The sequence below is a fragment of the Triticum aestivum genome, chromosome 5B, assembly GCF_018294505.1.
Source record: "Triticum aestivum cultivar Chinese Spring chromosome 5B, IWGSC CS RefSeq v2.1, whole genome shotgun sequence".
NCBI classification, from domain to species: domain Eukaryota; kingdom Viridiplantae; phylum Streptophyta; class Magnoliopsida; order Poales; family Poaceae; genus Triticum; species Triticum aestivum.
In genome coordinates, this window is record NC_057807.1 from 191,861,576 (window position 1) to 191,873,958 (window position 12,383).

The following is a 12,383-nucleotide window of genomic DNA, read 5'->3' on the forward strand; positions in this document are numbered from 1 at the left end:
CATGGATCAAAATCAAAACATCATCAAACCAACAAATCACAAAAAAATTGGGGGCTATTTTTGGTGGGGATTTTTGAAATTAGGGAAGAACACAACAAAATTAGGCTAGAAAAAGAGGGGTAGGGGCTCCAAATTCGTGATCAACCTTGCTTTGATCCAAGATGATGTAGGGTGGAACCCTAGATGCCTGATCTTTCATGAAATGGAGGGGATCCTACGAAGAACACGAAGAACACGGGGGAAAACACGAGAAGAGAAATCACTCAAACCAACAATGAGCAAGATTCGATTACACATGTGCTAGATCCTCGAAACACAAAGAGATACACGATCCTCGGTCAACAAAGGACGATACAAGTAGCAAGTTCTTCTCCGTGAGGAGGTCTTGAGAGTCTTCCCGTGAGGGGTCTTGAATCCAAGATGGATCTTCTCCGTAGAGGCCGCGGTCTCTCTCGGCGGAGTAGATCCGGATGGATGAGCAAAGTTCTATCTCACAAATGAGCTATCACATTGCTAACCCGAGCTAGGAGGAGGGGGTGTCCTATTTATAGTCATGGTGCAATTGGGCGCGAAGTGAAGGGGTACATGGGCCTCGGGCCCGAAGCTGTGTGCAGACAGGCGTCGGACGTCCGACGGCTGTTGGACGTCTGGTCGCTCGCGGGCGTCCAGAAGTCTTGGGACTTCCGACGTTTTGGCTCTGATCCGGAAGTGCCGGATGTCCGGTCGGCGTCGGTCGTCCGGGCATTGATGAGTGTCGGACCTCGGCTGGAGTCGATCTGGCTGGTGGGGTCTCCAAGCGTCGGACGTCCGGAGATCGTCGGTCGTCCGGAGGTCGTCGGACGTCCGAGAGTTGTAGCTTCCTGGCAGCTCTTCCTCTTGTTCCTCGCGCTTGGTGTCCTCGCCGTCTTGTCCAATGCTCCTAGCTAATCCATGGCCTTTCTCCTCGTTCCTGGATATGCATAACACACACATTTGAGGTAGTAGGTTCAGAGAGGAGCGAGTTAACCTTGTGTCCAATGGCGTATGCTTGAGGCCTCGTCTTATGTCCTCTTGGGGCTTGAAGAGTAGACATAGTGTGCATGGGGATGACCGTAGGATGCTCCGCATCAGAAGTTCTTGTGGTCTAGAATTGGAAGCATTAGTAAAGACAATTACGTAGTAAAAAAATTCTCATAGAAGCTTTTGTTTTTTATTTACTCCGCTCTTCTTGCATAATTTAAGTTATACATGAGCAAAGAATGCTAGCTGCCAAATGCCTTTGAGAATATATGTAGGAGAGTATATTGATTGATGTTTCGAGGGAAGGAGGCTATTAATTTAATCACAATGGACAAGCTCATTTTACTTTTACTATGACATATGCTTATGCTTGATTTTTTGTTGCGAGACGAGAAAGCACGATAAGAATCTGGGTGATTTTTTGAAGGTTCATCAACGCTAGCAAGGAGGCTGATCGGTTCCATAGAGCAATGCAATGTTACAACAATAATGTATTGGGTTTTATTTTCAGGTGGAGAAGAACTAATGAACGACATGTGCGTGATTCATTTGATACTTCCTTATTTCACTTAATTTAGATTCATTTACTTTTGTACTTACCTATGGTTTGAGGGATCGATGAATTTAGTGACGTTAATTCAATGAGGAATATCATATATCAATAAATTTGAAACAAACTTTAGTAGAACATGATTACAATGAACCAGTACGGTTTTTGAAATGCCCGTCACAACTTTTCTACATAGTCTACATAGTACTCCCTCCGTTCCTAAATATAAGTCATTTTAGACATTTCAAATGGAATATAACATACGAATATATGTAGACATATTTTAGAGCGTAGATTCGTTCATTTTGCTCCGTATGCAGTCACTCGGTGGAATCTCTAAAAGGACTTATATTTGGTAAAAGAGGGAGTAGATTCTAAAGTGTCGATTCGGTTCAGAGGGGGTTTCATGAAGTTGAGTAGTTGACTTGTTGCCCCAAGGACCACGGCAACTGAATCTTGGGGCCCATATCCCGTCCCCACTAGTAAGTGTCAGGGTACGTCTGGGAAACGCGAAACGGGCTAGGGAAACGAGCTTTTCTTGTGCGGGCGCGGTGCGGTCACCTCTCCCGGTGAGGGTACCGGCCCACTCACCTGCCTAGTTATAGCGCCCACCCTCCTTGCAGGGTCTCACAGTTCATTTAGAGTCACCGCCCCACTAAAACCCACATCGCGGGCGGAGCAGAGGACGACGCAAACCCTCGCGATGTCCGGCGATCGACGCGGCGGCGGGCCTCCCGGCAACGGCGACAACCCCGGTGAGCGCCCTCCTCTCCTATCCCCCTCTCTTACCGCGGTTCGGAGATGGTCACATTCCTGTAATGGCTACTCGTAGAAGGGGTGGAGGGTTTACCCCTACGTCAGTTGCGGGCCTATCGTCCCCATGTGTCGGTGCTTCAGGGATCCGCGCGCTGCGGGGGGGGGGGGGGGGGGGATTCGTTGGGTGGGGCGAATCGATTGTTGCATGTGGTGATTTCTTTTTGCTCGATCGGGTTAATGACTGAGGAGAAGGGATTAATGCTGCTCCTTGTAGGTGCGAACTTTTTTTGAGGGAAGGCCATCATGGCTAGCTTTATTGATTTAACATAGGCATTACATCGTCCACAAGCGAAGAGATCAGACAACCCGGGGGCTCACTGTCCAGTTTAAAGAAGTCTTATTACAATAAGAAAAGTTAGCTAGCACATGCGCCGCTTGATTGGAAGAACGAAAACAATGCTTGAAGACAACCTTCCCTATTAAAGAAGAAACATCCACACATTCCGCGAAAATTGCTGTTGCAGCATCCCACCATCTAGATTGGCCATCACAAAAGTTTATGACGTTTAAGGAATCTGATTCCGCCTCCACACGAGGAAACCCTAGGGAGTTTGCAAACACTAGACCATCACGCATCACCATTGCTTCAGCCATCATTGCATCTGCAACATGAGGTATATATTTGCATTGTGCTGCTAAAAAATTCCCTTTATCATCTCTAATTACAGCTGCCGAAGCTCCTGCACTTTCATTTGTAGGTGCGAACTTGGTTGTTTGGTTTGGGGATGTAGGTCGCTTCGTTTGTTAATTCTATTCTACCTGCCTGGAGTTTTTTTCCCCTTGGTTTAAATATATGTTTATTAGGTTTGGGTTCGTTTTGACGGGGTTCCTGTTAGTTCCGTGAGCTTCATATATGAAGCGGATCTTTCCGTGTATACAAAATCATGGACGGATTATTCACTGGGATTTCTCTGCGATGCCAATTTTTGTGTGCTTTTCTGTTTGATTTGGTGGTGATTTGTGTTAGTTATACGTTTCATCTGCTCATCTAATATCTGCTTTGGATATCTTCTGTAACTTGCTTTGTTCACCTGCTTATATTACTGGTTGGTATGTAAGAATGTTCTTTATAAGTATTTGGTATGGTTAATATTGTTTTATCCAACACTAGTGTTAGAACAGTAAAGTTGTAAGGCCGTCCAGTGTTTTTAGTTGCAATGTTTGTCTATTCTTTCTTTCATTGAATTTTGATTCAATTTGGTTGAACTCCTTGGAATAGTTTGGTTCAATGCTGATGTTAGAAAGATCAGGGTGTTCCGAACATTGTGTTCATTTAAGTGGGTTCGACTTTGTGGTTTTTGCATTCTGAATGGCTGTGTACTCATGCACATGAAACTTCTGCAACTAATGCTATTGTAACCAGCGACTAGCCAGGATTGGAGCAAAAGCCCCGCCAAGGATTACGAGCTTCTAGTTATCCTCAGAGGTTTTTTGTGTGAAATCATAAAAAGACTACGGCTCAATTGTACGGTCATTGTAGAATTTGAACTCCCAAAACATGACTAACTACAAAAAATAGTAAGAGGGTATGGGAAATAGTATCAGATCAATAGTTTGGTTGATCAGAACTTCCCAAGATGACATCCACAATACGAGAAGCACCAATACCTTTATGAAATCAATAACATAATTTCAAAAGTGACAGCACAAATATCAAGTAAAACATAAATCAACAACAGAATTTCTAAATAGGATTGGAGTCCAGGACGGGGGAGTTGAGTGAGCCAGCAGCTCGACCCTTGGCCCTCGGCTGCATAGCAGCCAGCAGAGGCAGGGTGCAATGACGTGACGCATACGGGTGGAAGCCTGCAGTGTAGAAGATTCTGGGTAGCACGGCGGCGGGGTGCGCAACAGAGGTAGCCACTGGGGGCCAAGTTCGACGATGGTGAGGCGGTGCACGTGTCATGTCGTAGGAGTGGGAAAAAGTTCGAGCGAGTGAGCTGCCAGAGTTTGGGAATTGGGACCAAATTGATGTATTCACTGCCTTGCTCATGTCTGGGCTTTGCTGGGAGCAAGATATTGGGCCCTTGGTGGGCTTACTACTCTGCTGGACCCTACATATAGGTTCGGGCCATGGCCCTGGATGCCTCTGGCCCAGCTCCGTCCCTAATTGTAACCCCCTTGAGACCATTTTGTTTCTATCGATTGATTGCATTTCAGGTGAATGTCATAATAATGGGCGCCGTTCTGGATGGTTAAACTTAAAAGATTTGTAAAGTTGGAACTGGTTCTAAATCTGTATCCAATAGGCTTGTTCTTGGTTTTGCATGGTTTGTGCACACAGCTAATCTGTTCAGTGTAGATGCGGAGGATATGCTAGTAATGCACTGTGGTGCTTCTCAATGTACTCCCTCCGTTTCCAAATAATTGAAGTTCTAGGATTTTCCTAAGTCAAACTTTTTAAAGTTTGACCAAGTTTATAGAAAAATCCGCAAAGACCGACAATATCAAGTGAATACATTGAGAAACACCACCGCACATTGCCTGGTATCAAATCTCCATTGAATGAAAATTTCAAGTTAGAAAATTGGACAATACATAACAACATTTCGTAGATATTACGGTATGCTTTTGTTTGTTTTTAGGCTCAGTACACTATATGCTCTTATACGTACTGTGAACTGTTTGGTTGCCTGTCTATGTTTTCTTTAATATTATTGTGCTCCATCCTGTACCATGCTCATGCATTACCAGTTACTGCTTGGTGTAGCTTCATAACCTAACTATACCAAAATGGGTCAAACGATTTGTCTAACTTGCCTTGTGACAAATGTGTCTTTGATACGTGAGACCCAGCCAAGAAAAGGCTTTGGTAGGCCTGGCCTCAACCATGGTTGGGAACCGGACACTAGCTTAATTTTGTAAAGCTTGACAAGCTAAACTTTGGCTTCTTGCCAAATACTACCTTAAGAGCTTATATATTTGCCTGTAATCTGCTACTACATGTATCACTCAACAATTCTAACCATGTTTGGATTTTGGTTGACATGTTTGCTACTGCTAAAAATCTTGTTGCTTGTGCAATTGCTAGTCTACTGAATGTTTACAATATTTTCTGCTTGTAAGTCTGCAACTTAATTCCTGTACCTCCTGACTTTGATTAACAATTCATTAGCCTTATTCTGTTCTGCAGTTTTTTTTATTGTTGTCATCATGCATGTAAATATGTTTATATCACTCTTATCTAATCATACGTAATCCTGTCTTGCATCCAGGTGGTGGCTGGGAGACTATTGAGAAGAAGAAGAAACCAGGGCAAACATCTGGGAGGGGACAATGGGCACCATGGGGTTCATCCTCAAATGCTCCACCTACTACAGCACGTCAAGCTTGGAATGGCAATGGATCTTCACGTCCTTCAGGAAACAATTGGGCTCAACCTTCTGATCGTAGGTCTGCTGCCAGAGGTAATCCCAGGGCATCATCACAAACAAAGTCTACAGAACCAGAATTGCAAGCACCAAACCCAGTTGTGACTCCACCCCTGGCAAATGGTTGGCAGTGGGCATCCAGGCCTTGCCCATCTGGTCCTGAAAGCAGCAAGGATGATGTTGCTTCATCTGGTTTAGACCCTGAGGCGAATAATCCTGAAGTTGAGGATTCATCAGATGATGATAATGATGATGATATGAGCGATGACTATGATTCTGATGCATCTGAGAAAAGTTTTGAGACACGAAAAATGAATAAGTGGTTCAAGAGTTTTTTTGAAGTCATCGATACCTTAAGTGTCGATCAGATACATGAGCACACTAGGCAATGGCATTGTCCGGCATGCAAAAATGGACCAGGAGCAATTGACTGGTTCAAAGGGCTGCAATCTTTGGTGACACATGCTAGAACAAAGGGTTCTAAGAGGGTTAAGCTCCACAGGGAATTGGCTGCATTGCTTGAAGAGGAGATGTCTCGCAGGGGATCTTCTGTGGTACCATCTGGTGAGCAATTTGGGAAATGGAAAGGATTGCGAGAAAGCACTGACCGGGAGATAGTATGGCCACCAATGGTCATCGTGATGAACACCCTACTTGAAAAAGATGAAGATGATAAGGTGATCACCTATCTTTAGCTCTGCCAAGAGCTTTACACATAACATGTGTTATATTTCTTTAGCATTGTATCTTCAAGTATGTTGCCTACTGGCATTTGATGTTGTTTACATAATATTGCTTATGGTGGTAGGTTCAAGGATTACGAGTTGACGAGTCGTTGAGTCGTTCCGAGGTTGAGACTCATAGACTAATCGGACTAGTCTTAGACTAGTGCTAGACTAGTCGACAAAGTACTGTAGTAGTCAACTACTAATACCTAGTAGCAGTATGTAGAAAACTGTACAGCACATTACAGTATATACAATAAAACCAGCAGTGCTAGCCAACGCTCGCCAGGCCCAGCCCAGTGCAGCTCAGCACGCCACCCCCAGCTGGCCCATTTGGGCCCAAGTAGCCAGCCTACTTAGCCTACTTCCCGTCCCAGCCTCTATAACCCTAGCTCCCGCTCGATCCCGTCGCCGCCGCCTGCGCCATCAGGCACAAAAGTGCGCGCGCGCGACCCGCGCCTCTGCCGTTGGCGAGTCCGCCGACCACCGCCGTGCATCCTCTCTCTCTCTCTCTCTCTCTCTCTCTCTCTCTCTCTCCTTTCTCGTCACATGGCCACACGCGCCTACGGGCCACGGCCATGGCCGCCGCCCGAGCACGAGCTCCGGCCGGCTGCCGCACCTTGCTTCACCATCCGCCGTCCCGGCGGCGGGTTAGTGGGTGCTGGCGGTGGCCTCGTCCAGGCAGCTCGTTCTCATAGCTCGCTCTCCAATTTTCCCCTCCCAAATTTGAGTCGAGCGACTCAGAGAGCAGGACTAGTCGTAGACTAGTCTCTCGACCGCTCGACTCATCGAATTAGTCTACACGAGATTCGCAGTCGACACCACAGTTACGACTCATAGACTAGTCCATCGACTAGTCTCGACTAGTCCTTCGACTCGTAATCAGTGGGTAGGTTGCAATGTTTCCCCCCCTTCTAGATGATGTTTAATGTGGAGTGTGGCTTGTACACCTGGATTTCTAGTTACCCTAAATAGTAATCACAACTTTACCCATGGAAAATGCATTGGAGCACCCGGGTGCCACACACCCCTATATGAAAATAGAATTAAAAAAATATCAGGAAATTTGTAAAAATTCTGAAATTTTGGGATATGAAACGTGAGTGCCCATTGTACACCCGTGTTCATTTTCGTGGGGACTGGGTGCCCATGGTATCCGCGGCGTAGGAATTACGGCCCGACATACGCACATTCAGTTCTTTTCCTACACATACGATTTTTTGTCTTTTTTACTGACATTACCACAGGCACCCATTCCCCACTAAACTGAACACGTGTGTACAACGGGCACCCAGTTTCATATCCCAAAATTTTAGATTTTTTTTTAGTTTTCTAATATATGTTTTGATGTTATATTCATATAGGGGTGTGTGGCACCCGAGAGCCACAAATCCTCATCCCTCTACTCATGTGCTATTTCTTTTGTAATGTATAAACTTATGGCATATCTAATATTAGCAAAAGTAAAGAACAGAACTGCTATATTTTCATGCTTATTTCTTTTCTTCTCTCTTTAGAGCATTTTGATTCATATCTGTTAATCTGTCTCGGAAGGATTAAAATACTCAATATTCGTTTAACATGAGGTCAATCTGTTATAATTATTCTTTATTGTTATTTGCTTGCACTCATGCTTGAATGTAATACAAATTAAAAGAAAACAAGTATATAATCTGTTGACTAGGTGCAGTTGGTGATCAGTTGAATGTTCACGAATGTATTCCATTGCACAACAATAACAACGAAGCCTTTAGTCCCAAACAAGTTGGGGTAGGCACATAAGATCTCGCAACCAACTCAAGTTCTGGCACATGGATTTCTGAAATGCATATGTTTAAAATAATTATTCAAGATTTCTACGATGATGTTTTATTGCATTCTGATTTCACTCTTCATTCATGCTCACTAGTGGTTAGGCATGGGCAACCAAGAACTTCTTGAGTATTTCAGTGATTATGCTGCGACCAAAGCACGCCATGCATATGGTCCAGGTGGGCACCGTGGCATGAGTGTGCTAATATTTGAAAGCTCTGCTGTGGGCTATATGGAGGCAGAACGTCTTCATAAGCATTTTATTGATCAAAGAACAGACAGGGACACTTGGCAGAATCGCAGGGTTCCTTTCTTACCTGGTGGGAAGAGACAATTATACGGTTTCCTAGCCAGAAAGGAAGACATGGAGACTTTCAATAGACACTGCCAAGGTATAATATTTAACTTGTGGTCATACGTTTTAATGCATTGGACTCTGTGCAATTGCTTGTTCATATGGTAAATACCTGGCTGTAATGAACTTCTCTTCCTAAATTCGGTGCCACCAATGATGATTGGTGCTAATGCAACATGATGTACATGTGAAGCTGTGTATCTCTGTTCTTCCCTCGTATTGACATGTTAACATGGTCAATACTTCCTGCGATCATGTTTATATACGAGTCTCATGAGAACAAAGTGTACTTGGAGCATAGTATCACATGCCTGTTTAGTTTTCTGATGCTATTTTGATTATAATTTCCGATCATTGCCACCACTTGTTTGTGCAGGAACCTTTTGGTGAGTAGGATCTTTTGCCTATTTAACACAAAATACGTTTTACTGGTCCTACTGGTTAGTGATGTGGTTTTAGTTCGTGCCCTCATGTGCTTTGGTTTATTAGTGGTTTATTAGTGCTTTATTGCTATCTTATGGTACTATATCATGTGATTGTTCTGAAAGCATTATCTTTTTATTATATTAAATTGAAAACGAATTCTGTTCCATACTACTATATTAAATTAAACCAAAAAGTGAAATTCAAATGTATTTTTGTTTGACCAGAATTATAGAATAAAATATCAACATCCGCAATAGAAAATAAAGAAAATATGAAAATACTTTTCATGGTGAATCTAACAATAAAAAATTGATGTTAAAGATATTAATGCTTTTTTCTAGAAACTTGGTCAAATATGTTCAAGTTTGACTTTTGAAGAACTAATACACCTTGTATTTTGGAACTGAGGGAGTAAATGTAAATATATGTAACACCAAATTTGTATCATTAGATCCATCCTTGATAAGTATTTTCATATTTCCTTTACTTTGTATTGAGGATGTTGATATTTTATTCTAGAATCCTGGTCAAACATACATATGTTTGACTTTCATGGAAATTTATGCACCTTATATTCTGGAACAGAGGGAGTATATTTGCCTACTGTGCTAAGTTTAAACATAAATGCTTTATCATAATTTTCAGGGAAAAGCCGCCTGAAATACGAGATGAGATCTCATAATGAGATGGTAGTGGCCCAGATGAAGCAAATGAGCGAAGATAATCAACAACTCAATTATCTGAAGAACAAGGTGGTTAAGACAGAGCAGCGCTCTAAAGTTGTAGAAGAAACCCTGGGTGTTATTACGCAGAAACTTCGAGAGACTATGGAAGAGAATATATTCGTCAGGAGTAAAGCTAAAGAGAAGCACTCTGAGTATGAGGAAGAGGTAATGATTGCTTAAAGGTTACACTAGTGCCTGTGAGCATACATCTAAACATCAAAGGGATATCTTATTTCAAATACTATTACATGCCAATGACTTAGATAGTCATGCTCAACATTCAATAGGATTTGTTGTAATGTCCGTTTTCTGCAAATACAGAACCTTTCCCATTATTTCCTGTGTTGTCTTTTTCCTTGTTTTGAGTTCATCTCATATGTTGATCTTGCGTTTCTTTACTCCGCAGATGAAATCCCAGGAAAAATTCTTCCATGATCAGATAGAGAACATTCACAAGGCCACAGAAGACAAGGAAAGCGAGTTTGAGAGGTTGCTGCAGGAGGAGCGTGCAAAGGCTAGACAGTGTGATGTGGATTCCGGGACTACTGAAAATCGCAGGCTAAGGTATGTGTGATGGTTTTGTGTTGGTCCGCCACATGAAACATGATTGAATATACAGAATGTCCATATAATTTAGGGGAAGTTCTCAGGTGAGGTGCTTTAGCAGACCCTATATACATCTCCTCCTAATTTCTTTTTCTATTTCTCTTTAAACTAGGATACAAATGGCGGAGAGGCAGCCGGGCATGGAGGCGGCCTGAAATTTCAGCGGTTGCCTCCCGCCATTTTTAGGGGAAGGTTTATGGGGGGAGACTTGTATGAGATCTCACATTAGGTGAGATCGTGAGATCAACCCACAAAACTCATGTTTAGATATTTCAAAAAAATCTGAAATTATGTAACAACTTTGATGTGGGGTGTGTCTAAAACTCTGAAAAAAATCAGCTCAAAACTCGATGTATATTTAGAGATAATTTTTTTTCGAAAGTGAATAGTGGCAGCTTTGGGTGAATAGTACTTTGACACTATTCACATCCGATTTTGTCTTTTTTGTTTCTATTAATATAAGTCGAATTAGGAGCTGAAACTTTTTGAGGTTTTACATCAAACATTGATGTGTCTACAATTTTTTTGAGAATGTTGAACATGTAATTTTTTTTTAAAATCGATCTCATTGATCTCACCTAATGTGAGATCTCACACAAGATTTACGGGAAGGCTTTCTTTTCCCCTAGATGATCTAAACCAGTTCTATGGTACCTGCTGGAGCAGTTTATTTTTGGCTCAACTCCCCCTAAACCAATTTCTCATATGGGAAAGGAGACTTGTTGGAGATGCTCTAATGTTGCAATTGTGTGTTGTAGTGATGGACATTGTCAATATTGTTGTTTAGTTTGTCAAAAATATTGTTTTTGTTTCCTTCAGTTTTTTATCATGTCATGTCTTTGTCAAAAATATATAGTAAAAACACCATCAATTTAAACCCGTGTTATGCTTGTGCAGGAAGGAACAGGTACAGCGGTTCATAGAGTGCCAGGTTAAGGACGTGCAAGAGTTTGAGGTTGAAAGGGACGAATTGATAAAAGCGCACGAGGAGAAGAAGGTGCAGCTGAAGAAAGAGTACATGGCAAAGGAGGTGGAGCTCGAGAAGGAGTTTGACGCCGCTCTCACCGGTTTGATGGAGAAACATAGGCCAGGCACCTTCCAGGCCTCCAGCTCCAGCCCGTGAAGATTCACAGCTATCTGAGATTTGCCTTCTGCATAACGACATCTAAACTTGATTGAACCTGTATGGGTGGTTAATATGGCCATGATTAGGAAACCTGAACTTGTCTGAGTGTCAAGTGTCAGTAGCATGTTTTACACCACTATCTAATGACTGCCTGGGCAGCAAGAGTCGAATCCCTTCTTGAACATGTTAACTGTAATGTCATCTTGTTGTGCTTTATGTCGAACTTCGGTCTGGCGGGCGGCATTGATCGAGTGAAAATATAGACAAGTAATTTGGGATGGAGTTAAATATTTGTCAAAAGATATGATGAGAATTAGGCAACCGACACATACCGTAGACAAACTGCCTCATCTAAGAGGTCTCAAAGGCCTGGGCTGATCGGCACAAGTGGTGTGTCTGTCATGTTGGACCGATGATGGAGTCCCACACCGAATTGCCTTCGGTGGGGGTGTGAACGCGGCGTGACACCGCTTTTGGCTCGCCGCATGAGGCCAATGCTATTAAAGTCGGCTGGCGTCCCCTAATCCTAGCCACATCCACCTCTCTCCCGTTGCTCCGCTGCTCTTCCCACGCTGTCCGGTTTTGCTATGGCTCGGCAAAAGAAGACTTATGCTATGCTCACGCCGGAGCGTCTGTTCCAAATTGAGCAGGAGATCTTGGTGAGGCACGCCACCCGCATTGTTGTCGGCCTGCCCTCGGACTCGCCGGAGGAGAAGGAAGAGGCGGAGGAGCAACAACCAGCGCCGATGGAGGTGGTGGATCCGGAGGATGACAAGGCGGAGGCGTTGGCTCCGGGCTTCAACATGGAGGACGCGTAGGGGAGTTCGCGGTCGTCTAAGCGGCCAAGATGGTGGAGCAGCAGGACATCCTGG

At 43.5% G+C, this 12,383-nt stretch overlaps 1 protein-coding gene across 1 annotated transcript; it reads left to right on the plus strand.

Annotated features, from left to right (window-relative positions):
* The first annotated feature begins 2,083 nt into the window (after positions 1-2,083).
* On the plus strand, positions 2,084-11,799 carry LOC123110995 (protein SUPPRESSOR OF GENE SILENCING 3 homolog). The gene is made up of 6 exons (XM_044531648.1): positions 2,084-2,304; positions 5,581-6,413; positions 8,371-8,665; positions 9,700-9,944; positions 10,186-10,343; positions 11,283-11,799. The coding sequence occupies exons 1-6, from the start codon at positions 2,253-2,255 to the stop codon at positions 11,506-11,508; spliced, it is 1,809 nt and encodes a 602-aa protein (XP_044387583.1). The 5' UTR covers positions 2,084-2,252; the 3' UTR covers positions 11,509-11,799.
* The last annotated feature ends 584 nt before the right edge of the window (positions 11,800-12,383 follow it).

Bases quoted from the DNA above. Each gene is read 5' to 3' on its own strand.
- LOC123110995 (XM_044531648.1), top strand. From the start codon at position 2,253: ATGTCCGGCGATCGACGCGGCGGCGGGCCTCCCGGCAACGGCGACAAC. The intron at 2,305-5,580 runs GTGAGCGCCCTC...TCTTGCATCCAG, and splicing joins CGGCAACGGCGACAACCCCG to GTGGTGGCTGGGAGACTATT. The intron at 9,945-10,185 runs GTAATGATTGCT...TTTACTCCGCAG, and splicing joins ACTCTGAGTATGAGGAAGAG to ATGAAATCCCAGGAAAAATT.